The sequence below is a fragment of the Pieris rapae genome, chromosome 6 (genome assembly GCF_905147795.1).
Source record: "Pieris rapae chromosome 6, ilPieRapa1.1, whole genome shotgun sequence".
In the NCBI taxonomy this organism is placed as follows: Eukaryota; Metazoa; Arthropoda; class Insecta; order Lepidoptera; family Pieridae; genus Pieris; species Pieris rapae.
This window is the reverse complement of record NC_059514.1, coordinates 913,463-938,084: the sequence shown is the minus strand read 5'-3', so window position 1 is coordinate 938,084 and position 24,622 is coordinate 913,463. Positions and strand designations below refer to the sequence as shown.

Below are 24,622 nucleotides of genomic sequence, written 5' to 3'. Positions count from 1 at the left end.
ATCGTAAGCAAGTCAGCACATTCCAAGAGATACAGACATTTACATTCATAAGGACAGATATTACACAATGAACAAGAAAACGTTCAGGCTATGCCATACCCATTTCCCAGATAGATACATCGTCAAATACCATATACCATGCCAACACAAGATCAATCAATATATTAAAAAAGATATGTACGCATTAACTTATTTGTCTGACAAATAAACCTAAAAAGAGTTAATAAAAGCTATTTGTATTACATAAATCACGGAACTTGGCTATTTACACATAGGATACCATTTACACAGTCTTTTGTTTTATGATCACGCAACGATTATGCGACAGCCATTTTAGTATACTGAAGTGTGTGTCTTTTGTATGCACAGAAAAGATAAAGTTGAATAAAGAATATTTTTTTCCGCTGACTATAATCATATATTCTTCAGGCTATCAAAATCTATGAAGTATGATTGTTTAATTGAACAGTGTGTTTTAGGAACAGTGTTGACCGTCTAGTGGTTTTAGCAACTCTCATCCCGGAGGTCGTAGGTTTTCGGTTCCCGGCTTTCTGTTTAGGCGCTCTCATTTAACATTACATAGTTCTAACGGTAGAGGAAAACATCGTAAAAAAACCGGCTTGACTTAGACCTAAAAAGTCCACGGCGTGTGTCAAGAACAGATTGACAAATGATGATCATGAAGAGATACAGAAATCAGTGACCAACACCTAAAAAAGTTGTTTTTTTTTAATTGAACATTAAGTTTGATAACTGTTGCACACTTGCATTTTATAAATTCATTTTTGTTTATCAGTTACGTTGTTGATTATTGTGACAAAGAACGCCTCAAATAGGTTTTCGGTCCATTTTTAATAACTTACAATCTCTAAAAATGTCCACTCAACCTAAATTGTGAATATTAAATAATGTTCAAAAAATAACTAAAAAAATATTTAACTAAACAAATTGGCCAAATTATCAAGTAACGAATGTTCGTAGTGGCGTTTTAACTATCGTATTTTATGGACACCCTGTTCACGGCTTGGTGACCTTTGTTAAAGTATTTTATTTGGAACGTTTCACTGACAAACCTTTATTGTTCTAACAGGCCACAGAACAAGCAAAACAGTTAGGTTAATTTTATCACACAATAATCATTTTATATCCTTGTGTATCAACAACAAAAGTGTACAGATTTTTTTCTCTTTATTTTACAAAATAATATAGTACATTACAATATGTTACATTATAAAACCGCTGTAGTTTGTATTAATGTAACCATAGCAGTTTTGTTTTTTGTAAGAATCTTGTGAACATCTTTTTTTCCTCCAGAAACACTCGCTACCGTCAATGACGTATTCAAGTAGGTCATGAGCCTGGACTGAAAGAAATGAATCGTAAAAAGATATATATTCAGTTCTACTAGCTACTTTGACAGTGTGACTCGAAGAGCTCCAGTCCTCCTTCTTGTTCAGGTCCTCCCCTTGACGAGAACGCTAGATTCTCTGACGGAACCTCCGATAAGAGAAGAATCAATCAGCGGTTCCGAAACACACTTAACTTCTCTATGCCAAAAAGAAAACTCTTGTTTAAATTTACTGAGTTTAAGCATAATTTAATTTGTTTGGTTTTGATTTTCGACTCTAGTCATATAAATCAATTGAACTCTAAACAAAATATATTGCAACTATTTAAAAATATTTATTTGTTTCATAAAGATGACTTATTTTGTGATATTTATTGCGCATTTTATAACACTGTGGTCTGATAAGGGCTTCAATAACAGTAAAAGTTAGTTCTATTGAGCTGTGAGGTTCATGACTGAATTCGAATGGAAAGTTTCGCGATAGGCAATTTATTACAAAGGCACCCAATACTTTAGTATTGTGTCGTTAATAGCTTTTAATGTTCATACTTAATGTTGTTTACGTGTTATGTTATACCGCCTTAATCTGCCAAAGGGCTATGGTGAGAAGCACGCTAAACATGCTACGGGAAAATAAATGTTTGAAATGGAAACAAAACTGCGAAGACGTACCAAAATCAAAGTACATATCTTAAAAAATTCAAGTGGACATGGAGAATAGATAAGTGGAGGAAAACATTATGTATATACGACACATACACAAAAAGAGAGCGCCAAATCATAATATGGTACACAATATGGTTTACAAGGTAAACAGCACGAAACCCGTGGCGCCGGAAGCGCGGGTCTAAAGAGGAGTGGATAAAGCCGAGAGCTTAGCTTAATGAAGCACCGTTTTCGATGTCAAGTATAATTAATTCTTACAATAAATAGCTAGCCATTTTATTTATTTATGTTACATAATTTTTACAGTTACGTATATTTTGTAGTGGTTTCATTGGAGCAGGAATTGGTAATTTAATTTGACAGAATTGTATGACATTTTATGACAGCTAATCCAAAAAGAACAAAATAATAAACATCTTGACCCTAATTCGTTTTAAGGACCCTGCCAAACACATGTACTGAGTAGGAAAACATTCAAAGCCCAATTCATTGTACCAACCATTTCCGGTTCATGTGTCAAAGTCAAAACCGACAATTGTCATCGTTCTTTGACTAACATCAATTAAGCGCGAACACTTCTCACGTTACTCGATTTCCACTCGTCATATTTTATAAGGAACTATTCCAAAAAATTGATAGATCATTTAATAAATATATTCTATGCTTATTTTGAGGAAGAGAGTCACGTGGAGATGCAACGTGGCGTGATCACGTTTCTAGTCACACGTGCCGACAGTGGTATAAAGCTGTACAATAGATAGCGTGGATTTATTAACTTCAATTCTCATCTGTTTTATTAATTGTGTTTTATAAGTAGGTTTTACCATCTGAGTAGATAAAAAAAATGTTAGTTTAAATCACCAGGAAACAAACCTCATCGAGTATGCATTTTTACTACAAAAAATATATATGTATATATTATAGAGTAATCCCTTCGATGTTGTTATAACAGATTTTGACTGTAAGACATATTCGAATGTACCTATTATAAGATCCCGCGGCTATATTAGATAATATGGACTGCGTAATATTTAATTAATAAAATCAATACTTTGGCGTAGATAGAGTACCTACTGAGTAGTAGTTTAGTGCACAGAGCTCGTATCTAATTACAAAACCCAGTAGGTAATACAACAGAAATTTATGGAAATAGCTTCTGCTAATTGACATGAGACGGAAACACGAGCAAACGTCGCTTCTCACGTTTACACTGGACAGACAGGAAATTAAAAATGTCACTAGTCTTTATTGCAATGAATAGAAAACGTTGCACAACCCTTTGATTGAATTAAACTTAAACTGGTATAATCTATATGATTGTAACATAACTGTAACACAATGAAATCAAAAATATACATATATTATCATGTACAGACCAAATTAAAGCAAATTTAATGTTTATAATTTAATACATGTTTTGCATTAAGTCACCCGTATCACTTCATAATAATATGAAACAAAAGCTATTTCGTAACATCATGCTACTATGAGGCGCGCCTAGTCGTCTAATGATCATTCAGGCAATTTTAGTGCCAGATTAAAATAAGATGTCTAATTTCCGTAATTACCAGGGGTACCTACTGTTTTATCGGTACCGAAATCGGATTATGTAAAACTTTTGCAAGATTTTAGGAATTTATAAGACCGTGGGAAGAAACATTCTTTCCAAAACTCAGTTAAGAATTGCAAATACTACGCAATTTACTTTTTTAATCCGATCCCTTTGAGCGAAGGTGAAGGGTCGACAATTTGCAAGAAACCAAACTTTGTAAACACGATATTTTTTCAAGATCCCAAAATGTTTAATTAAGATGAAGAAGAAAAATATTTATCGAGTTTCTAGTTACTCTGTCAAATGTCGATCGTTACATTTTTTTATATTTGTAAGTGAAATAAAATTTTAAACAAATTTATCAGTTAAAAAACACGTTATAATTAGAACATAATTATAACAAGGTAATCCTTGTCCGGTTGATAAAGTACAATAATTGCAAGTCCTCTAAAATAGAACTTGTGTAGATTAGTAACTTAGTGATGCCATCTGAACCAGTTTAATATTTTTCTTAATTGAGATTATAAATTATTAATTACATATTTACATTATATTATATAACTGGCAACACTCATTAAAATAACATTTATTAAAAATGTTATGACTGTCCATTTCATACTTTTTAGAACTTTATGTAATCTCTATGATTCCGACTGAAGGACTCTGTATCCATGGTTATGAAATTAATTTACGGTTAGAATAAAAAAAAAATATCAGCCAAACACAATGTTTGTCTAGTCTTTTTAACGTGCGACTCGACTCGAGAGGCCCTACTTTCAAATCTATATCTAATACTAGCTGCCCCCGCGAACTTCGTTTCACAAAATAAATTTAATTTATAGTTTAGCCTCAATAACACTGGAAATCATGATATTGAATTGAAGCTTATATGACACGTTTGTCGGTTTACCATACCAGTGCCATCTATTGATTACTAACTAAATCCAGTCGAAAAGTATCGACTTCTGTTTCTAACTCTGTTTTGGAATTAACAGATAATTATTGTGGCTGTCAATTAATTATAGAAAAATAATTTTCATTAAAATAAAATTGCGACTATAATTAAAGATCTAAGCTATCCTATCCCTTAAGTTGGATCAGACTGCTCACTGTGTGCCAATTTAATATTGGTTACAAGATTATATTAAGATATAATATAATATTTATTGCTCGGTCACATCTGGTCCAAAAGACAATTCTTGAAAAATGCAACATAAGGCCAGGATCCCTTTTCAGGTTGTAGAGGATATTGAACTATTTCTTCCAACCAAATGTGAATCCTCGACCAGTCTAAACGCAGACTGGCCATATTAAGTAAATAAAAACACATAAATTATATCAATTTAATCAGTAAATTATTGGTACAGAACAATATCTATACTAAACCTTAACTATCTTAATTAGTACTTAATGTGTCTAAACAGGATGTAATCTATAACAGAAAATCATACACTATGTTTATAGTCATAGAAATCATTGAATAGTACCAACAGAAGTAATGGAATGTTGATACAGATAAAAAATAAGAGATAGAATCTCTTTTAGTGTCAATTTGTTCATATTTGGTATTATAAATAATTCGAACTGTATTTAAATAAAAAATAACCAATAATTTAACCTATTTCCCTTATTCACAAACCTAAAGCCTAGATGAAGTAACGCTATGCGGGGGCGAAACAACCTGTCACAAAAATGTTAGTGGAATACAAGTCAGGCCAAGGCGCCTCGCAGCTCACATGGCGCAAATCCTGACTGGCCACGTGCTCTTCGACACTATTTACAGATTCAAACTTAAGACAAGTACCGACCAACTGGTACTTAATTTACCAGTACCATTATTCTGTAGACTGTCCGACTTTCAAACCCAGGTGCGATATGCACGAGACTGGCATGGCGGTATCCCGGGATGGGCTACCGTTCGCATCGCAGCTGTAATTCTGCCATGAAATTGACAAATATGTCAAAACGATAAACAGCACTAGAGGTACACTCTCACTATAGGTCTAACACTTGCCCATATATATCATGAGGACATCGGGCCGGTGGAAGACACCTTTAAGCAATCCCTGATCGCGTGCCTGTAAGGGTCCGATAAATTTAAAAAATGCAATTCTCTCAATCTCAATTAATGCTGTGATGAGAAGAGACCGAGAAGTTTAGGTTAAATTAGACAGATTTTTTCAATGAATAAGAGAGTTAAGTTCTAAATAATCGATTTGTAATTCAGACTACAATATTACTTAAATTCACAAATGAAATACATGTTTATATACTTAACAAACAAGTAATGCTTTCTGAAAAAATATTTTTTAAATTACTGTACCTACGCAAATTCACGTATACGCAACGTATACGCTAAGTTTACGTACATATACGGTACAATACGTATAGTGCAAGGCTCTTGTGCCTTAGCATCGGAGCCCTAATGCCTGGCATCCCGCCTGTGTTCACGGTCGCGGTCACGATCACGGTCAGCCGGCGGGGGGTCACGGTCACGCCTCTCTCGGTACCTCTCGTCATAGTAAGGCGCGGCAGCTGAACGGCTCTTTCCGCTAGCATCGCCCGCTCCCGGTTCCGCTACCGCTTCCACTGGGGATTTACGTGGCCTGCAATAAAAAGAATACATTTAAAAAATATGGAATAAAATTATATTTCCGAAATATTACTTTAGGCGAAACTTATTAAACGCAATTGAAAACAAATTATTTAAAATTGTCTGCTGCATAAACGTAGGTATAAAATTATTTGACCAATATAACATCAGTACCACTCCTTATGTATTATGATAGAGTGATGTAATACGAAAAAATATTTCGTTGTGAAAGATAGTCCATACTGAGAAAGTCTCACATTAAATCATCATATCTATCAATGACGATGTAGGGGAGTGATTTTATGTATCATATACACACAGCAACAATAAAATTATTTAAAATGTACAATATTGCTCCTAGGTTTACTACAATATACAGTAGAGATCCTAAATTTGATTTAATAGTATGTTTATTAGCCTTATTAAAAAGTCATTTATGAAGAGTACTTAAACCAACCAACAAATATCTTTTTATAATAAAAATTGCTTTTTTGGTTGGTTCAGTGTTGCAACACAGCAGTGTTTGTTAGTCAATGCAGTTGACGCTTCCAACAAAGTTGTTTCATTTATCTGAACATTATTCCTCATGCTTATGTATGCTATGAATTCGACAACTTCAAGAAGGAAAAAGGACAAAAAATATGTATGAACCTTTCTTCTCGACTGTGGCCTCTATTGTAATGGTCAGCACGTTCTCTTTCCCTCGACCTGGACCTGTCCCGCTCACGTTCACGGTAATCGCGGTAATACCTGCAATTAAAATATATTCTTGAAATAAAAACACAATTAGAATTGTTAGACTTTTGTGCTAGATAATTACCATATATGATAATGTATACCACAAAGTAGAGTAAGACTTTATAAAATTATTCTGTCTTTTAAATATTATCATTAACTTTTTATGGCAGTTGAAATACATGAAAGATAATAATGTCTGAGGAAAGAAGTGATGTTCATAGAATTAAAATAAAATTTGGGACAAAAAGGTCACACAAGGTACACAAAATATATTGACGAGCTAAGTTAATATGAAACACAGATATAGGATTGAACTCAAATCAAATATTTCGTTTATTAAGTGTCCGACTTTAAGACTAATATAGCATTCGCAAATCCGACTTTGCTGCGTGCAAAGTAAAATACTACAGACAAATATTTCAGGTATGTACTTTCAATCAACAATACAACTCTTAATTTATAGTTAAGGCAAGAAAATTTACAAACAAAATATAGACAATACATAATTATAGGAAGTTTCATTATAATGTAAACCTTCAAAATAATATGTATTGCAACTAAAATGAATAGAAAATATGTAAATCAATGCAACCAACAATTATTGATGTATCATTAAGACATAACAATAAAAAAAATTAGTCACTTTACAAAAAAAAACTATTTTTAAGTGTCATTACGACAATTGCTATTGTTGGTCCAATAATTAAATAAAATCAAATAACGATAATGAATCTTTGCAAGTTGTATGATGATCGAAAGTAGACACTTACGCGTCACGATCGCGTTCTCGGTCGCGGTCCCTCGACCTTTCCCTATACCTGAAACAAGCATTGCTTTGAGAACAATCCTTTGTAACTTCGTTTTTAACAACCATTTACTCTTACCGATAAAAATCTAGGCCCTCGAATAACTACAATTTTACTGTCAAATTTAGTAATAATTGACTAAGACTACCGTTTTTACTGTAATTTTGAATTCGCATGTATTCAAAAATCATAAAAAGAAGGCTCATTATAGAGAAATTGAAAATTTGCTTTTTTCAAAGGTTTTTCTGAATTCGCAATTTATATAATTCCTTACCATTGATTCAACAAGTTACTAAACATGAACATAACTGTAGGAATTTAGGGCTAAGTATGACTATATACATAGCGGACTTAACTCTGTTATCCTTAGTATTTCGTCTAACTGAGTTTATAAACAATTTGACGGATACTTATTAGTGTTGGTAACTTTGAAGAGTTTTCATAACAATATAAAATTATAACCAACCAAAGTTACAATAATTTATGTACTGACTCAATTTATCTGATTCTTTTCCAAATTCCGCTCCAATTTATAATACAATTAAATAAATCTAATAATGCACTTCCTAACTTTTTGGCATGGCTGACTCTAAAACCGTGCAGGCCAAGAAATGGAAAAAAAACTTTCAAAAGCCATTTAAAACTAGAAGACGCTGTAAGTGTACTTTTGTATTGAAAGATTTAGCGACGCCTCGTGCCGATTTTGGAACAAATTGTTAGCAACCGACAACTTCATTTACATGACTTCAAGGGCTGATTCTAATAAGATTTTGCACACATTTTTATTTCTTTTGCTAAAACGTAATTTATATAAAAAACGTCAATACCTATATTTATATTCCCTATACCCTCTTATATTCTTTTTTGACCTACTTTATAAACAAAATATATTTTTGTCTGAGATTTTTTTATTACATATTAAACTCAATCTCATATCCTTATTTATATAGGTAAACCAGTACGCTCATGAACGTCAAAACATATTTTTATAATTATAATTTAATACATGTACTTTTTAATATAGTATCTTTTCATAATTTTTATTAATCGCTATAATTTTAAATGTTATTTTTTTGTATCATAAGTTTTTTTAATACACACCTGCACAACAACAACCTGGTGCCAAACATCACTTACCGATCTCTGTCTTCTCTATCCCTGGACCTGTCCCGGTATCTGCTGGCAGACCTCTCCCGTCTCCTAGGAGCGCGGTGATGAGCCCTCGCATCTCGTTCCCGAGACCTCGAACGACGTCTTTCCCCACCGTAGGACTTTGTTTCGACGCCGTGAAGGGTATCTTGGAGAGACGATATTAGGATCTTGCAGCGGTCGTCGTGGGCTACCTGTAATTAAATTAAGCAATTTTAATTAATGGATAATTAAACCATTTCTACCTTGCAACGATTGATAAGTTCCATTTAAATTAAATTGATTAAGAAATTAGCCTGCTTTAGTTTTTGAAGTCTTAACTATATTTTTTTTAAATATTGTTCACAAATAACGTCTAGCTTTTAGCTTTAGCACGCATTACACAAATCCATACTCCAAACATAAAAAAAAAAAATAGTTTATGTTATTTTCTTTTAAAAAATGCTAATTATCCATGATAGCGATAAAAACCTTCACTTATATACCCATCTCTTACCTTACTCTGCTTGATGAGCGAGATAGCAGTAACCAGCGTCTCTATGGCGGACGCGTATTCTCCGGCGGCAGCATCACTGACTGCACGCGCGATCGCACTAGACGACACCGTTCGGTTCCTGCTCATGACCTCCTCGAACTCGGCTTCGCTGATGACGGGATGCGGAGGGTGCGGGTGAGGCGCGGGGTGAGGGGCCGCATGGGGCGCGTGGGGACCCAAGGTAGCGGGGTGCCCTGGTCGGGCCTCGGGACCTGGGGGGTACACCTGGAAAAAATATTAATTTCTTAATACTATGAAACAATGCTATATTTTATATACAATTAAGAAAAATTTACTAAATCAGATCTAAAAGGAAGATTACTGATATGTTTTTTAAAGAACTGACAGTTTTTACAAAATAGATTTTACCTGAGGTGGTCTTCCATAGGGGGCTCTAGCCCCTGGCGGTGGGCCCTGAGTGGGTGGAGGGGCAGCGTGTGCCGGGTGTCCGTAAGGGGCTGAACGAAGCAAATTTTTTTATTATGAAATCCAAACACAAATTCTCCCATTTTAAATCTGGTTAAGAATAGATATTTTTATAATTAAATTAAACTTGTTTGTCGCTCATAAAACGCAACGAGGCTATCATATTTTTGTAAAAATCCATCGGAATAAAGCTCAAGAGACAATAGATTGAGTTAATATTACATAATTTCAAAATACATTGTGTCAACTATATCTAGACTCTAGTTGACCATGTTATAGATCAAATGAAATAAAATCTGCTAAAGTTCTGTTCATATCCCTTGAAAAGGTTATATTTGAATTGATATTGGGATAAACAAGCCAGTAGTCTGTAGCAAATGCCTCCCATTATCAAAACGAAAAAGGATGTACATTATGAGTTAAGAAATATTTTAAGATTTAGTCAATTTACCAGGTGGTCCAGGCTGGGGTCCCGGTTGAACAGGCGGTGCTGTCTGCACCGGCGGCTGCTGGTTGAAGAATGCCGGATTCACGTGAGGGGCGGGACCGCCTACGCCCACTACACCTGAAAAGTACGTTAGTAAAAGTTATTACTGTACACCTATCTTAACGATATTTACCTTTAATTTCAACGTAACTTATGTAAAAATGTTTAAAATTAATTTCTTTATCATAAGGTAAGATATTTGTTTCATATGTAAAATACTAACCAGGATGCTGGGGTAATGGGGCAGGACCTCTTGGAGGTCCTTGCTGGTGTGGAGGCAGCTGATGATGGGGTGGCGGCAAGCCTTGACCTGGGGGCTGCAAGAACAAGAATAATGCTAGAATCAAGTATGGGTTAACTATGTATCTGTAGTAAAACAGTCAGTGAAATGGAACTTTATTATATTAAAATTATAGTGCAAATCCTAAAATATTTGCACCATGATTTTAATATAGTCAAATAATCTTTAGCGCTTACTTAAAACCCACACACAAACTTATTTAAGGCGATTCTATTTAACAACTAAAAAATGACCGCACTCTTTGCAGCAGTACCAGTAGTCTGTCACTTCTCCCGTTTGGTAAATATTTAATTAAGTTTGGTAATTTTGATATGTGGTATTTCTCTTAATGTCTCCCTTAGGGATCTTTTTGTCTATACCAATCGCCATTAGAAATTCAGAATCATGAATTGAGCCTTGTGTGTAAATAAACTTACAGCATGGGGTGGGGGCATCTGATGTGGCATCTGGTGCTGCGGTGGGCCATACTGAGGTCCCGGTGCAGGCTGCATGTGGGGCCCTCGAGCACCCCATTCACCTCCGCGACCGCCTTGACGCTGCATCTAATTTTAAATTAAACTTATACCAACACAATACAACAGAGTGGCGGAGAGTTTGATTCCAGTTCCCACCATTATTTATACGCTACTGATTTGAGAACTAAGTAGATAGATACCGGTATCTAATATTAAAAATTCAATACGTACATCGTTATATGGCATGGGCGGCCGATGCTGTGGGGGCCCTTGATGTGGCGGGGGTCCCTGGTGCGGAGGCATATGATGAGGCGGAGGGCCCTGGTGTTGTTGCATATGGTGTGGAGGGCCGCCATGAGGCCCGTGTGGTCCGGGTGGAGGTCCACGCATTTGGTGATGAGGGCCTCCCGGTCCTGGCATCATCATTCGGGGACCATTCGGCCCCGGCCCGTTGGGTCCACCACCATAGAACTCTGCGAATAATTCATATTTTTTTCATAAAATTTGTTTTTTATATAAAAAACAAAGTTTGCATAGAACTGAATAGAATCGTTTACGTAAAAATACGCATCGAAATAAATCTATTTAGAATTACCTCCTGGGTGAGGTCCCGGTGGACCACCAGGATGTCCGGGTGGTCCTCTCATTCCAGGGTTTGGACCTGGCGGCGTTGACCTCGTCTTGGATTGACTCTCAAATTGATTAAGTGCCTGAAAAGTGTATTTGATATCCTTATGCATCCAGTTCTTGAAATATGTCAGTGTTGGGCGATAGGCAATTTTATAGCCGTGTTAGAACAGGACATATTTAAGTAATATCATGATTACCTTTATTTTGAAAAATGTTTTACTAAATATAAATTCACTCCTTTATTTTAATTTTAACCAGCTATTGTCAATGAATCATATGTAGTGTTATTGATTATAATTATAATTGATTGTCACTGAACCACAGTAATGTTTAACACCATCAAACTTTTTACTCTAATCCAGGAAGTAGTTACAAAAATCATAAAGGCTTTCCGATTTTTTTAATGTTTTTAATCTCGCATGTACCTGTTTCGTTGGCAGCGTTACAACGGGATGTTGACCGTGTATCTCCTTCTTGGTCAAACGGTCCATGACCATCCGGATGGACTGGTCAGAACCCAAAGATATGACGCAGAAACCCTTCGACTGTCCATTGGCCCTGTTCTCGAAGAATTTCACGTCTTGAAAATCTGTTACGCCAACGTCTGCGATGGCATTAGCTATATCTTGATCAGTTGCCCACTGGAAAATGTTTAGCAAAAACTCATGTCATGCAAGGCGTTTGAAATTGTTACAATTCGCTGGTTCCCATTTCCAACTTACTAATAGCGCAGAACTATTATTTAAGTAATGAAAGTCGTAAATTGGATACAAGAACTCGCATTATATTAGGCGCGGTTGTAACATACCTCATTTGAGACTTTCCGATTCTGGAAAAGGTAGTAGGTAACCTAACCATGTCTCGAAAGCTGATTATCTGTTAACTGGTTCTCCCTACATAATATCTGTCATCATTCATTCACTCTTTCATTCTCTCAAATTATAATATGTATTGGTTTGGTTTTTTAGGAGGCTTCAGGAGAAAAGAAACAGTTTTATTTGCTGTTATTATTTATTGCTTTTATCACAGTATATTCTTCTCAGGAGAGGTATAACAAAGTATTTATAAGTCCTAATAGAGCATCGAAATCCTTCACGACATTTTGAAGGATGGTGTGAATATTACGTTAACATTAATTAGCCCGATAATATTTATAATTTTCGAAAAAATAAAACATTACAAATATATAAATAACTAAGTAATTATATTAGGACAACTTTTTATCAGAATATTAAAATGATTTTTAACTATAAAAACTCCCGTCTATATATAAATACATCTATTAATTATTTAAAGAATTACAAATATTCGCCAATAATGAAACCAACAATTTTTTAATTTAATATAGATGCTGTGCTTCTGACCGCTATTGAATTAATTTATTTATCTCGAAGTTTAATTAACATGTTTTGTAAGCTTTACTTAAAAAGCACCACGTCCAAGAAAAAATCAAAATCTTACCTTGAAGACCCGATGAAAAATTATTATCGTTAGTTTACGTATATAGTAGTATAAGTTTCTTTTCCACTTATATAAAAATTTATAACATGAAACGACGACGATAAAAAACGTAAAATAACTTTCAAATACAAAATTGTTCGATTAAAGTTACACTTCTTGACAAATGAAAACTTATTTGGTATGAAAATAAGAACAGATAACGTAAATTATTCTGTATTCCCCCTAATAGTACAAATGTACATACAAAGTCTCACACCTGTTATTTAGAATTTTTTTTAAAGTTGTATTGTAAACGTTGCCATTCAATTAACACAAAAATAAGTAATGTTAACATAGAAGATTGACAAGAAAGGCAACTAAACAAAGACAAGCTTAAAATGTTTAGTATTTTTATAAAATCTATTAAGATTTTGAATATCATCAACATCAGTCTACAGACCAAAATAATCAAAATATAACCATTTGCAGTACGAGACAGTATATATGTGAAAATGTTTTACATAAAATAAATATACTATTCATTCTTCTCTGACAAACCTCTTCATTCAAACCATAATTATAGTCCATACATTCATCTTAGTTATTTAAAAATAGTTGTTTGTTGGTCATGAAATACAAAGGTTTTCTTATGGCCCATAAATACTTTTTATGTTTCATGGCATACCACTCATACAAAGTCAACCCTTTGAAAGAGGGAGATAGCCATAAAACTCATAAAAACAAACCAAGTAACAATAGACCATTGTGCAAAAATAATCCATTTTTGGACTATACATGCAAATAATACCAATATATTAAGTTACACAAATTTAAGGCAAAGAGATATTTATCACAAAAGTACATAACTACGATAAAGCAAAATAAATATGAGAATTTAAATAACCTAACAATTCATTTTTTTAAAGATATATGAATCTTAGTTTTAAATTATATGTGAAATATAATACTTACAGTCAGAAGATATATGCTTTACTAGATTCTATTCTATGTTTTCTAAATCTAATATTCACTAATCACTTAGTAGAGTAAAATCCATAAATATCCCTTTAGAATATTGCATAATGGGCGTAAATCAAACATTCACATTAACAAGTAGCAATAAAAATTAAATGTGTGTGACAGATCACCCTTGACAATGTTTCTAGTCACATTTGATCAAGAGTGGAATGTAAAGCATTTGAGTAAAAATAGCACATTGTGAAAAATCTCACCCTATTATTAAATAGTATAATGTATTGCAGATTTATCACATAATATAAAACCATTAATAAATATTATGAGATATAATCTCAGCATAACATATCACAGTATATAACGAGGTTATATATGTATGTATAAAAACAAATATTTAAAAAGAAGCAAAGCCATAACATTTTGTAAATTCATGTCAGTCATTTTTTTTTTACAATATATACAAAGTACCACAAATTTCCATACAAGCCTAACAACAGCTTAGGCTTGCAAACCTTGTATACCATAATTTCTGTATGGATTTGTTTCATGGTTGCTTCATTTTGTAATTGATACAGCACTATATCAAAAAGCTTTGTTTATCCGTAATAATTTTGAGATTAAACTGACAATCTATGCCTCAATATATGCTTCACAGTTGTGTGACATTGGTTACCATAAACAAATGTGTGAAATTGAGTGAAATATAATTAAATATCTATTGATTTGAGAAGCAATGTCATCATATTATTTTAAATAGTTTTTTACAAATGTACCCTGAAAAGAAGACTACATGTACTGACTTACCAAGATCACTCTAACACACAATATAGGCACACCAACTAAAATTAACTTTATGTACTTAAGATTATATAATGCTATATCAATTTATGTACTTAATTTATAATTTAAAATACTAAACAATAATGTGCATAAGTGTGCGTTTCACACTTAACACACACATAACTAACCAAATGAAAACTTAACACTGGTAACATAACAAATACCAATCTTAATATATTGAGAGTGAATATTACATGGTAAAATACAGCTATCACAGAAGCATAAATTTAGAGTCATACAAAGCTTTTAGGTATTAAGAATTTGTTTAAAAAATTAAAATTAAGACAAATTCGTCAAGTTATAACTCAAACAATATATATATTTGTAAATATTTCTAGTACAGTGAGTTATTTTAATAGATTTATATGATGTAAAAGCGGATTATACTATAAGAAATACATAATGAAATTTAATGACATTAGGCTTTGCTATATCATTTGGTACAGAAAAACAAAACATTTATGGTTTTAACAATTAATAAAAGTATTATTACAGAATTTTACATTTTTGTAGACTTAAAGCTAACATTATGCAAATGTTTGTTACCAGTTCAGAGACATGTTTTGTTTGACATTTCAAGTTTTCATTTGGTTCATTGATTTTGGGATTGCCAAATTGCCATGCTACTTACATATAATATGTAAAATATACATTAATTTTTCGCAAAAATAATATGATGTAACAAGCACACACGAACACAACATTACAGCTTAATTTTAAATTCTTTAATTTCTTACTGGAGGAAGTTTTTATATGTTTGAATGAGGACCACCACTTCTATTAATATGAAATGTTGTGCTGTGTGTGCATACCGGCTGCGCTATCCTGACATTATATCCGAACATAATTAAAGAGTCGTGAATTGTGAATTGCATCTTTACTTGGTACGATAACAATTAACTTTTCTAGCTTTAGACAGGGAAATAAAGGAAACAAATTCTTTACTATGCATAAGAATTGACACTCCCAAATATCAAATAGGTAGCACAACGTGAAAATCTATATTTACATTAGAACTAGTGAGTTAAAATCAAGTACGAACCCAAGTTAGGTTGCCGACGTAAAGCTGAAAGCGGCGGCCATGATGCCCGTGGCTTGGAGCGTTGTGATACGGCGCATTTCCATTAGTCTCCTCTGGAGGATGTTGCGACCCCGAGTTTTGTGGACCATCTCCATCTTCTGGTTTCGTAGGCGGGGCAGCTATTACATCGTCGTATAAATCTACATTATCTCCTCCAAACTCGTCCTAGAAATGGCGTCACATACATTTAGAAAACTGATGAATACAGGCAATATGGAACTTTTATGTATCTATTGTAGTTCGTTACAATTAAAGTAAAAATAAACGTTAAAACATACCTGTCTATTAAAATCAGACTCAATATCATCAGCGTATAAATCTATATCCACGCCGCCATCCGCCATTTTGCGAATTGATTGATTTTGTCAATGTTAGACTATGCTACGGGCTACCGGCTCCCCGCTCCCGCCCAGCACAGACTAAAAAGTTGCATCGCTAAGAGGAACTGTGTTGCGATTGCAAAATAATAGGATAGAGTCGAAGTGTTTTTGTTTTCTAATCTACCAACTATACTTATTAACAAAAAAATAACTATATTAACAAAAAATCATGCAGTCAGGGGTTAATAAATCGTTCGATCGCATTTCAAAAATCTAGTTGATAAATTTGAAAATATTTTTTCATTATTGCATAATTACTTTTTACCAATACATACAAGTCTTTACTATTGCAACCATGTATAGAATATGTAACAACTATAAATGAACTACAAAGTAACTTTACAATTTACTATTGCTGAAAATATTACAAGATACAACGTATCTCGGTAAAACTGTGTCATCGTATGTCAATCCATTTTACGCCATCTATTAAAAATTTATAAAACTGAAATAAAAAGGGCGTTCGTGTTATCCAGCAGTTGCACTTAAAAATTACAAAACTGCCCTCTATAATGGTTTACAGGAACTATTATAAAAAACATTATAAAGCATGCGCGCAGAGGCGGTCAGTGGGGAGGAGGGGACACTCAACCCTCGCCAATCGCCATTTTCCGTCAAGCTCAATCAAGTCAGCTTCATTCGCTGTGTTTGTGTTGTGTGTTGAAAAATTATCAGTACCGATGAATATCAATGGGCAATTGTGTTGATTTCGAAGCCAAATTATGGCTAGCTTATTGTGTATGTGGCTCTAATGCACCCTACAATCAGTGATGATGGCCGAGTGATTGATAAAGTGAAGTGTTTTGTGTTGTATGCTGATCTGCCGCAGCAACATTGAGTTCCTTTCTCTGGATATATCGTCCAGACGACATCGGATCATTAAATCACTATAAGAGTTACACCATGTCGTCAAAAAATATCCCAGGAGATAAGGTATGTTTTGTTTGCAAGCTTTTTTGAGAGGTCACTTTGTTTATTTTTTTATGACTTCCCTTGTCTCTGAAGATAGTCGATAGTAGATCTTGTTGTGTATGCTGTGAGTAGGTATAAATAAATTTCTTATAGGTAATAACTTATATCAAATTAAATTTTATATTTATTCAATGTTATATATTTATATTCGAATAAAAATATGAAAACTGCAATTGACATAACACTACACTTGCATTATTTTCGATATAAAAAACGAGTTTTATTAATATTATTTCTTAGTTATGTATGAATATGTATAAATTTATGTTAAACAGCTAATAGGTTGTTTATTTATAGGATTTCCTAAGCTTAAGAGCCCAGTCTTGAGTTGTACTAGTCTTATTAGATCAACCTTTATATTAATGCAGACTGATGTATATTAATTACATTGAGATTGATGTAAAACTAATTTTCTTATTCAAAACATTTGCTTTATGAAAAAAGAAAAATGTTTATCTCTTAAATCATAGGCAAGTATGTGGCATAGGTATTGTTTCTAGAATGAGACTCAAACAGAGGCATGAGAGTACTGTGCTTATTAAACCCATGCTAAGCTATAATCTTTGGAAATTCCAATATAGATTTGTGACAATTAAAAATTTACTAATATACATATAGTGAATCTAAATGTATATTAGTAAATTTTTATTACATATACCTATTTTTTTCAACCAACATGAGATTTTGACTTTTGTAACAAATTATACACATGTTTAGATAAAATGGTTTTAATATATATATTATATAGAGATACATGATTATAGTAAAATAATATTTGAATGGTAGGCCATCAATAGAAAGAATATTGGATTATGTTTGATAAGACAATATCATTATTGATTTTTTACTCAAAAGAATTCTTTGAATTGAGGAACCCCCAGTATCTTAATCATTTCCTACATTGATAAGAATCAGGAACTTCAAACAGTTATTGCTTCAAACATGACTCACAAAGAAAGGTCTGTTATCATTGTCTTTGTTTTATCACATACATTAACATTAGGTTAATGTATTTGAGACCATTTACACTTGAAAGTTACTGATGTATATATATAACATATATATATGTTATATAAAAACGAAGAATTAATAGTGCTTTATCTGAGACTAAAATACCATATTAAGGTTAAGCTATGATTTTTAATTCTTACTTGATTTGTTTTGACTGGAATCTCATTTAAGTTTTTAATTTTTATGTATTTGCACTTTTTACCCACTTACTGTAAGTTATTAGGTGTTCAATCATAGATATATCTTCTTCAGGTGTTCCTCAGAATAAATAAAAATAAATTATTTTCTATAAATGTATTCCATCTAATTTTTTTTTCGATCTAATATAGCCCGCTATAATTTGAATTATGCCCGCATAGGAAATCCGCGGGTGCAAATTACTTCAGGAAGCGGATGATTAAGAATGCGTCGGAACTGGCGAAAGTAATTAAAAGTTTACTCTGAATATCAGTGATTATCTATGCCACTGGCTATAGATAAAAAACTTAGGAAGTTACTTATTTGTAAATATGTGGTATTTTTGAATTCGTAATATATAAATAAATAAAACGTAAAAATAAATAAATGATAGTATAATAAACGTTGTTTTGATTTACTATGATTTATTGTTTGGTTCACTTAAATGAAAATTAAATTAATATTTGTTTCATTATTTCTTGTGTTGTTTAAAATATTCAGAAATTCTGGCGCATTAAAAATATGTTTAGGACTTTTTTTTAATTCAGCGCAGTCAGCCAGACAATAAGGTTGACAGATAGACAGATGTCGTATATGAATTTATCTTTCTTGATATGTAATGATTTAAAAAATGTCCAGGTCTTACCGGATGTGACTTTTAACTTAAAGATTGCTTATATGTATACTATTTGTACTTTAATTACATAATTTAAATATGATGAAGTAACAAATTGAGTAATTAAGTAACGCACAGTAAGAACATGTTTATTAGTTTTTCTCGCTAAAGTAATTAAAATTAATAACATAATATTGTGGGTCAAGGAGGTCTTACACTAAGTAGTTATGCATATTTACTAGAAAGTTATTATAGCATTTAAGTATATTGTACTAGAAAAGGTGGGTATTACTTGTACAGAAGTCGTGTTTAGTATAAACCAAATATAAGTGAATACGAAATATTTGTTTAAAAACCTGCTATCATAAGAACGGAACGTAAATTTAAAATAGTTGTGTGATATTAAAAAAAAATATATGTCTATGGATAGAAGAAATACATGGTCGTGTGGTTAGCTTTAGCACACTGTTAAAAAAGTCAATTTTCAACGTTTATGGAATTTGACAAACTTTAGTAAGTAAAACTTACTTAAAAAATAAAATTACGTACAAATAAATACTAAGGCAGTTTTAGGATAATTCACGAGAATTGAATAAAAAAATAAACAGTCTTGCCGTAGAGAGGTGCGAGTCTCAAGTCTTTACGTAAGTGAAATTAAATTACAATCTCCTAAAGCAATTATATAGGTATTGCGAAAAATAAAGCGTTAATTTCACTTAAGTATTTTGAAATCTTAAAGATTAGGCAAATTTAAATACAAAACAAGAAAATAAAAGTCTTAAGAGAATTAAGAAATACGCGGAGACAGTAAAAATATTATCTCGACGATCCGTATCAATTCTGAAATACATTCTCTTTGTGACAGCAAAACATGTTTTCCATCTTTTTACAATTTGTCAATAATTATTTCAATATGCATTTCTATTTTAATTGAGATTTGCAGGTAATTTACATTTTACACTTGCATAGAGATCCAAAGGTAATCGCGTGTCGGGCACTGAATGCTTATCAGTTGTCTGAAATGATCATTTAGATATCTGTTCAGATTTCTGTTCATTTCAGTCCCAATGTTCAAGTTGATATGATTTTCCAAATATTTATAACACTTTACAGCTTTAAAACGTGATAATGGCCTTGCTCTGATTTCAATATCCGTTTTCCGTCTATGGAGATTGTGTTGGACAAAGAGATTCAGCGTCGGATTCAGTATTTTATACAACTGGTTTTATTACTGACGTAGGCACTAAAACAAAGTTTGATGTATGAAAATTAGACATTTTTAAATTGTAACGTGATAATGTGAGTGTAACAAACAATCAATGCTTTTGTTTTCACGTGTATAATTTCGTGTTCGATTACATTATAATAATATGATAATAAAATAGCATTTATATTCCGAAACTCTGTGATTATTCATACATGGACTTTAATATATTTTTACTCCAATATATCTCGTAGTTCGGTGTACCTCTTGGCAAAGGCCTACCCTATCCACTTGATTCTGACACTTTCCTTCCCTTTCTTTTGCGACTCTCCTCCAATTGTAGCCTGCTGTTAGTTTCAGTTCATCCTCCCATCTCTTACGTTGTCGGCCTCTCCTTCGTTTTCCGTCTAGGGTACCATTCAGTCAATATTTTGCTCCATTTTTCATGGTCCGGAGCTCCGTAGCATATGACCCGTCCATCTCCATTTTATTTGGTCCATCTTAGTGAGAATGTCTGTCACACCTGTTAACTAGCTCTTACGTCTCTGTTTCTTTGTTTGTCTAATCTTCCTATGCGCAGCATGCTTCTTTCCATGGCTCTTTGGCAGTGTGCTAGCATGTCCCTGTGCTGGATAGAGAGTGCTCAAGTTTCGAAGCCAGTAAGAAAGGGTAGAATTTAAATGTTAAAGACTCAGCTCTTTATTTTTTGAAATCTGTTATCTTCACGATCTCCCTCACTGGCCAATATATTTTCTATCCATTTGCTATTCTTGTTATGATCTCTTTGATGGTTATATAATTTTATCTCTCTATCACATAACGATTGTAAAAATAATATGGATTATATTAATGTGGATGTATTATTATAAAAGTTAGATGAAAAAATAATACAGTAAAAATATGATTAATATTATGTATAAAATTGAGCTTGCTTAATTTGTTAATTAAAACTAACAATATAAAATAACGAATGGTTCTTATTTATGGGGTACTTTGAAACTTTACATAAAAACTTAATCGATTGTATTTTGTATCTATTTTTATCAAATCTTTGTGATGTTTTCAAAAGTTTTCGTTATAAACGTGAGAATAAATGCCTTTTGTGCCATGTGCCGTAATTCAGATGTGTATTTTACTATCCATTCCCGTATGGTATTCATAAAAGCATTGTGACAAAATAAGCAAAGAATTTCTAGAGATTAACCTACTTTTTAAGGATGCTATTTACGAAATAGTGCCTACACGAACCAGCTTACGTCAACAATGTTTACCTTCCTTGAATGTTTTCTGCTGTTATTTTTTAATGTAAAAAAATAGAACTCCAAGATACTTACATACCTATAGATCTTTTCTACTGGGAAATTTGTGTGACTAGTTCCTAGCTAATAAAATACATTTCGTAAGCTTCTCTATCAGTTCTTTTGGAATTGGTTCAAAATCTATTTCCATATACTTCCTAAAAATAAATTTTAGCGCAACTTTGACTACGGCCTTAGAATAATGTTGTGTTGAGTCCAATTACGAGATGATGAGGAAAATCTTATATTCGCAGTACATTATAATTCCTATGTTTTGCTGAAGTAAAAATGGTTCTTGGAACCGCTAAGTGAAACCAGCTGCCAACCGAAGTATTCCGAACCAATACGACTTAGTGTCTTTCAAGATAAGAGTGAACCAATTCATAAAAGGCCGGCAACGCACTCGCGAGCCCTCTTGCATTAAGAGTGTCCATGGGCGATGGGATCACTTAACATCAGGTGAGCCTCCTGCCCGCTTTTCTCCTGTTCAATAAAAAAACCTTATATCACTATGAGGGAGCACTGCTGCTTTGAGAGATTGGTTACGCAATCAGCGCATCGTTGTGTCCTCTAAAGCTTGGGTTGTTCAGTGCACTGACGCTCCCGGGCTTGACGATCATTGCCCCATTTGGGGGCATAGACATGTCGGTCTGTCTAGGGAGCGTATGAAACCGGTCCCAAACTGAACTTCAACGTTCTCAGTGAAGTGCCCGAGTAAAAACACAGCGTAATTATGGTAATTGCGTGCCTTACAAAACGTTACTTTATGCCCGTTGCGTATCTAGCGATTTATGGCCCATACTTTTCAAGTGGCCTTTGTTTGTACGAATGTATTCACGGTATTGTAAATCACGAGACGAATTGGCGTGCATTATCCCGCAATGGCTTTTGTTTCAATGAGTACACGGCTACCGGTTTCGTTTCATTAGTCTGTAACTTTAAGCATTTATTGCTAGTTTTCAGTTGAGTCTCCCAACTAAATGAGTAACATTTTCATTGCCGTCAGTGATGCCGCAATTGTAGCTGCGTAACTTTAATATATGTATAAAAATAAATAAAACAAATATTTCTGAATCTGTTTCATGATCATTTTTAAATCTAATAGGCAAGTAGGTGATCAGCCTCCAGTGCCTGACACACACTAAGACATGTCGGTTTCCTCGCGATATTTTCCATCACCGTTCGAGCAAAATGTTAAATGCGCACATAGAAAGAAAGCCAATGGTTCACAGCCGGGGATCGAACCTACGACCTCAGGTATGAGAGTCGAACGCTGAAGCCACTAGGCCAACACTGCTCTTAAAATATGTGTAAATTCAATATATGTTTATTAGGTATTATGGCTACAAATTCTGGTGTATGTTTTTCAATGAAATTCATTCAAGACTTGTAATCAATTCCCGTCCGTTTTATTTTTGCTTATCAGTACTTCAAAGAGTAATTAGTTGTTGGTTGCAAAAAAATTAAAGCCTTCTTCACAAAGACGTACTCTCAAATTGGTACTTCAAAGTCTAGACGTCTTAAGACGTTTGCCGACAATATTTTTTTCTCTTCTAGGCCTTTATAATGACTACGAGATTGCTATTTTCTCGATGATTCTTAGTGATTATCTAACGGGATGTGTACTGTTACATGAACAGTTCATTCCACTTTTTGCGACATTATATTCGGTTAACAGAACTTAGTGACGTGCTTAAAACCTTTAAACCTTGAACGATTGTCGAGCCATTCGAATCGCTCTTCGTTGAATAATATATGTAATATTAGAGATTAGAATCTTCGACGACCAGTTACATTCTGAGAGACTTGATGCCTTGGCGTTTGAATAGAGTTGTGGGATCTGCATCTACCGCATTTACTATTAAGAGTGTTTAGAAGAGTTGTTCGGATTAATCGGAGTTTCATCACCAAGGCAGAATACGAATACCACCATCACGAAGTCCGCTTTTGCCGCGCACCATCACTATGTGAATCCAGCTGCTCGTTGAAGTATTTCTGAACCATTTCGACTAAAGCTACTTCATGAAAAGAGCGTACCAATTCGTAAAAGGTCGCCAACGCACTTGCGAGCCTTCAGGCAATGTGATCCTTGGGCGGCGGTATCTGTTATAGAAAAACACCTTCAGTCCGATTCGGTCCATAGCTTCGTGGTTGGTTCACATTTACTGATAATTTTATAGAAAATACGTGAAGCAAAATAATTATTGTTTCGTTGAAATGACAGAGACTCTTTAGTTTCGGGCCTCTTGGAAACCTCGGAGGGTGTGTATCGGCTGAAAAGGGCTTGCCGCAGTCCTGACAGTTTACGAATTACGGAGGGAATAAAAAAAAAGGGATATTTGTTCTCTAATTGCCATCATTTCTCATTAAACCTAATAGAAGCCTAAAGAAGCCTGAGAAGAGGCTGATTACTGATGGTGTAAAAAAATAAAAGTTTCGAACGCTATTTTGTAGATTAAAAACTAGCCTTTTAATATTATCTAATTAGCTGGCCTTTAAAATGTCTTTTGATCATCTTGATAGTCCTCAAAGCTTCTTTTTGCAACACGGCTCTCATATAAAAGTGCTAAATAAGCAGATCCCCTTTATATAATAAAAGTGGTCATTATAATACAGTCAGATGTGTCTATCAAATGTCACTGAGTAGGCGTCGGGGGCGTTGTACATTTATACTGTAGCAAAATAGACCAACGCAGTATTTATACAAACCGCTTGATTCATTAATGCAGTTCGCTTAGTAGCCTATTAAATTCAAGATCAAGTTATAGAAATGTCGTAATGTAAATTATTACTCGATTTTAATTTCCTTTGTCATTGAACGACTTTTAGATAACAATGTGAGAATATAGCAAAATGTCATAATAAGTCAGTGGCACCTTTTAAGGTCTGGGCATCAGAGTGATGTATTTGTATCATGATAATAACTTGTCAAACTAATAGGT

The 24,622-nt window shown here is 33.5% G+C and overlaps 2 protein-coding genes across 3 annotated transcripts in view; one reads left to right on the top strand and one right to left on the bottom strand.

Moving 5' to 3' along the window:
• Positions 1-4,895: 4,895 nt before the first annotated feature.
• LOC110996516 (cleavage and polyadenylation specificity factor subunit 6) lies at positions 4,896-16,443 on the bottom strand. 2 transcript variants are annotated; one of them, XM_022264238.2, is made up of 14 exons: positions 16,301-16,443; positions 15,984-16,187; positions 12,112-12,327; positions 11,652-11,766; positions 11,288-11,529; positions 11,018-11,143; positions 10,524-10,617; positions 10,265-10,378; positions 9,757-9,845; positions 9,349-9,612; positions 8,841-9,046; positions 7,668-7,715; positions 6,811-6,909; positions 4,896-6,172 (listed from the first exon to the last, which is right to left on the bottom strand). In XM_022264238.2, exons 1-14 carry the CDS (start codon positions 16,364-16,366, stop codon positions 5,989-5,991), a joined length of 2,067 nt encoding a protein of 688 aa, XP_022119930.1. In that variant the 5' UTR covers positions 16,367-16,443; the 3' UTR covers positions 4,896-5,988. The 2 variants fall into 2 exon arrangements, with proteins under 2 accessions (XP_022119930.1, XP_022119931.1); XM_022264239.2 differs by lacking the exon at positions 7,668-7,715.
• A 539-nt stretch (positions 16,444-16,982) lies between these two features.
• The window catches only part of LOC110996711 (ubiquitin-like protein 3), a 127,025-nt gene continuing 119,385 nt past the window's right edge, over positions 16,983-24,622 (top strand). Inside the window, exon 1 of the mRNA XM_045628487.1 lies at positions 16,983-17,335. Coding sequence (XP_045484443.1) covers positions 17,306-17,335 — 30 coding nt within the window. The 5' untranslated portion in view covers positions 16,983-17,305. The remainder of the gene's footprint in view (positions 17,336-24,622) is intronic.

Excerpts from the sequence above, each read along its gene's own strand:
- LOC110996516 (XM_022264238.2), bottom strand. The coding sequence starts at position 16,366 with ATGGCGGATGGCGGCGTGGATATAGATTTATACGCTGATGATATTGAG. Across the intron at positions 12,328-15,983 it reads ACGTCGGCAACCTAACTTGG|TGGGCAACTGATCAAGATAT; the intron begins GTTCGTACTTGA and ends AACATTTTCCAG. Across the intron at positions 11,530-11,651 it reads ACCGGGACCTCACCCAGGAG|AGTTCTATGGTGGTGGACCC; the intron begins GTAATTCTAAAT and ends AATTATTCGCAG.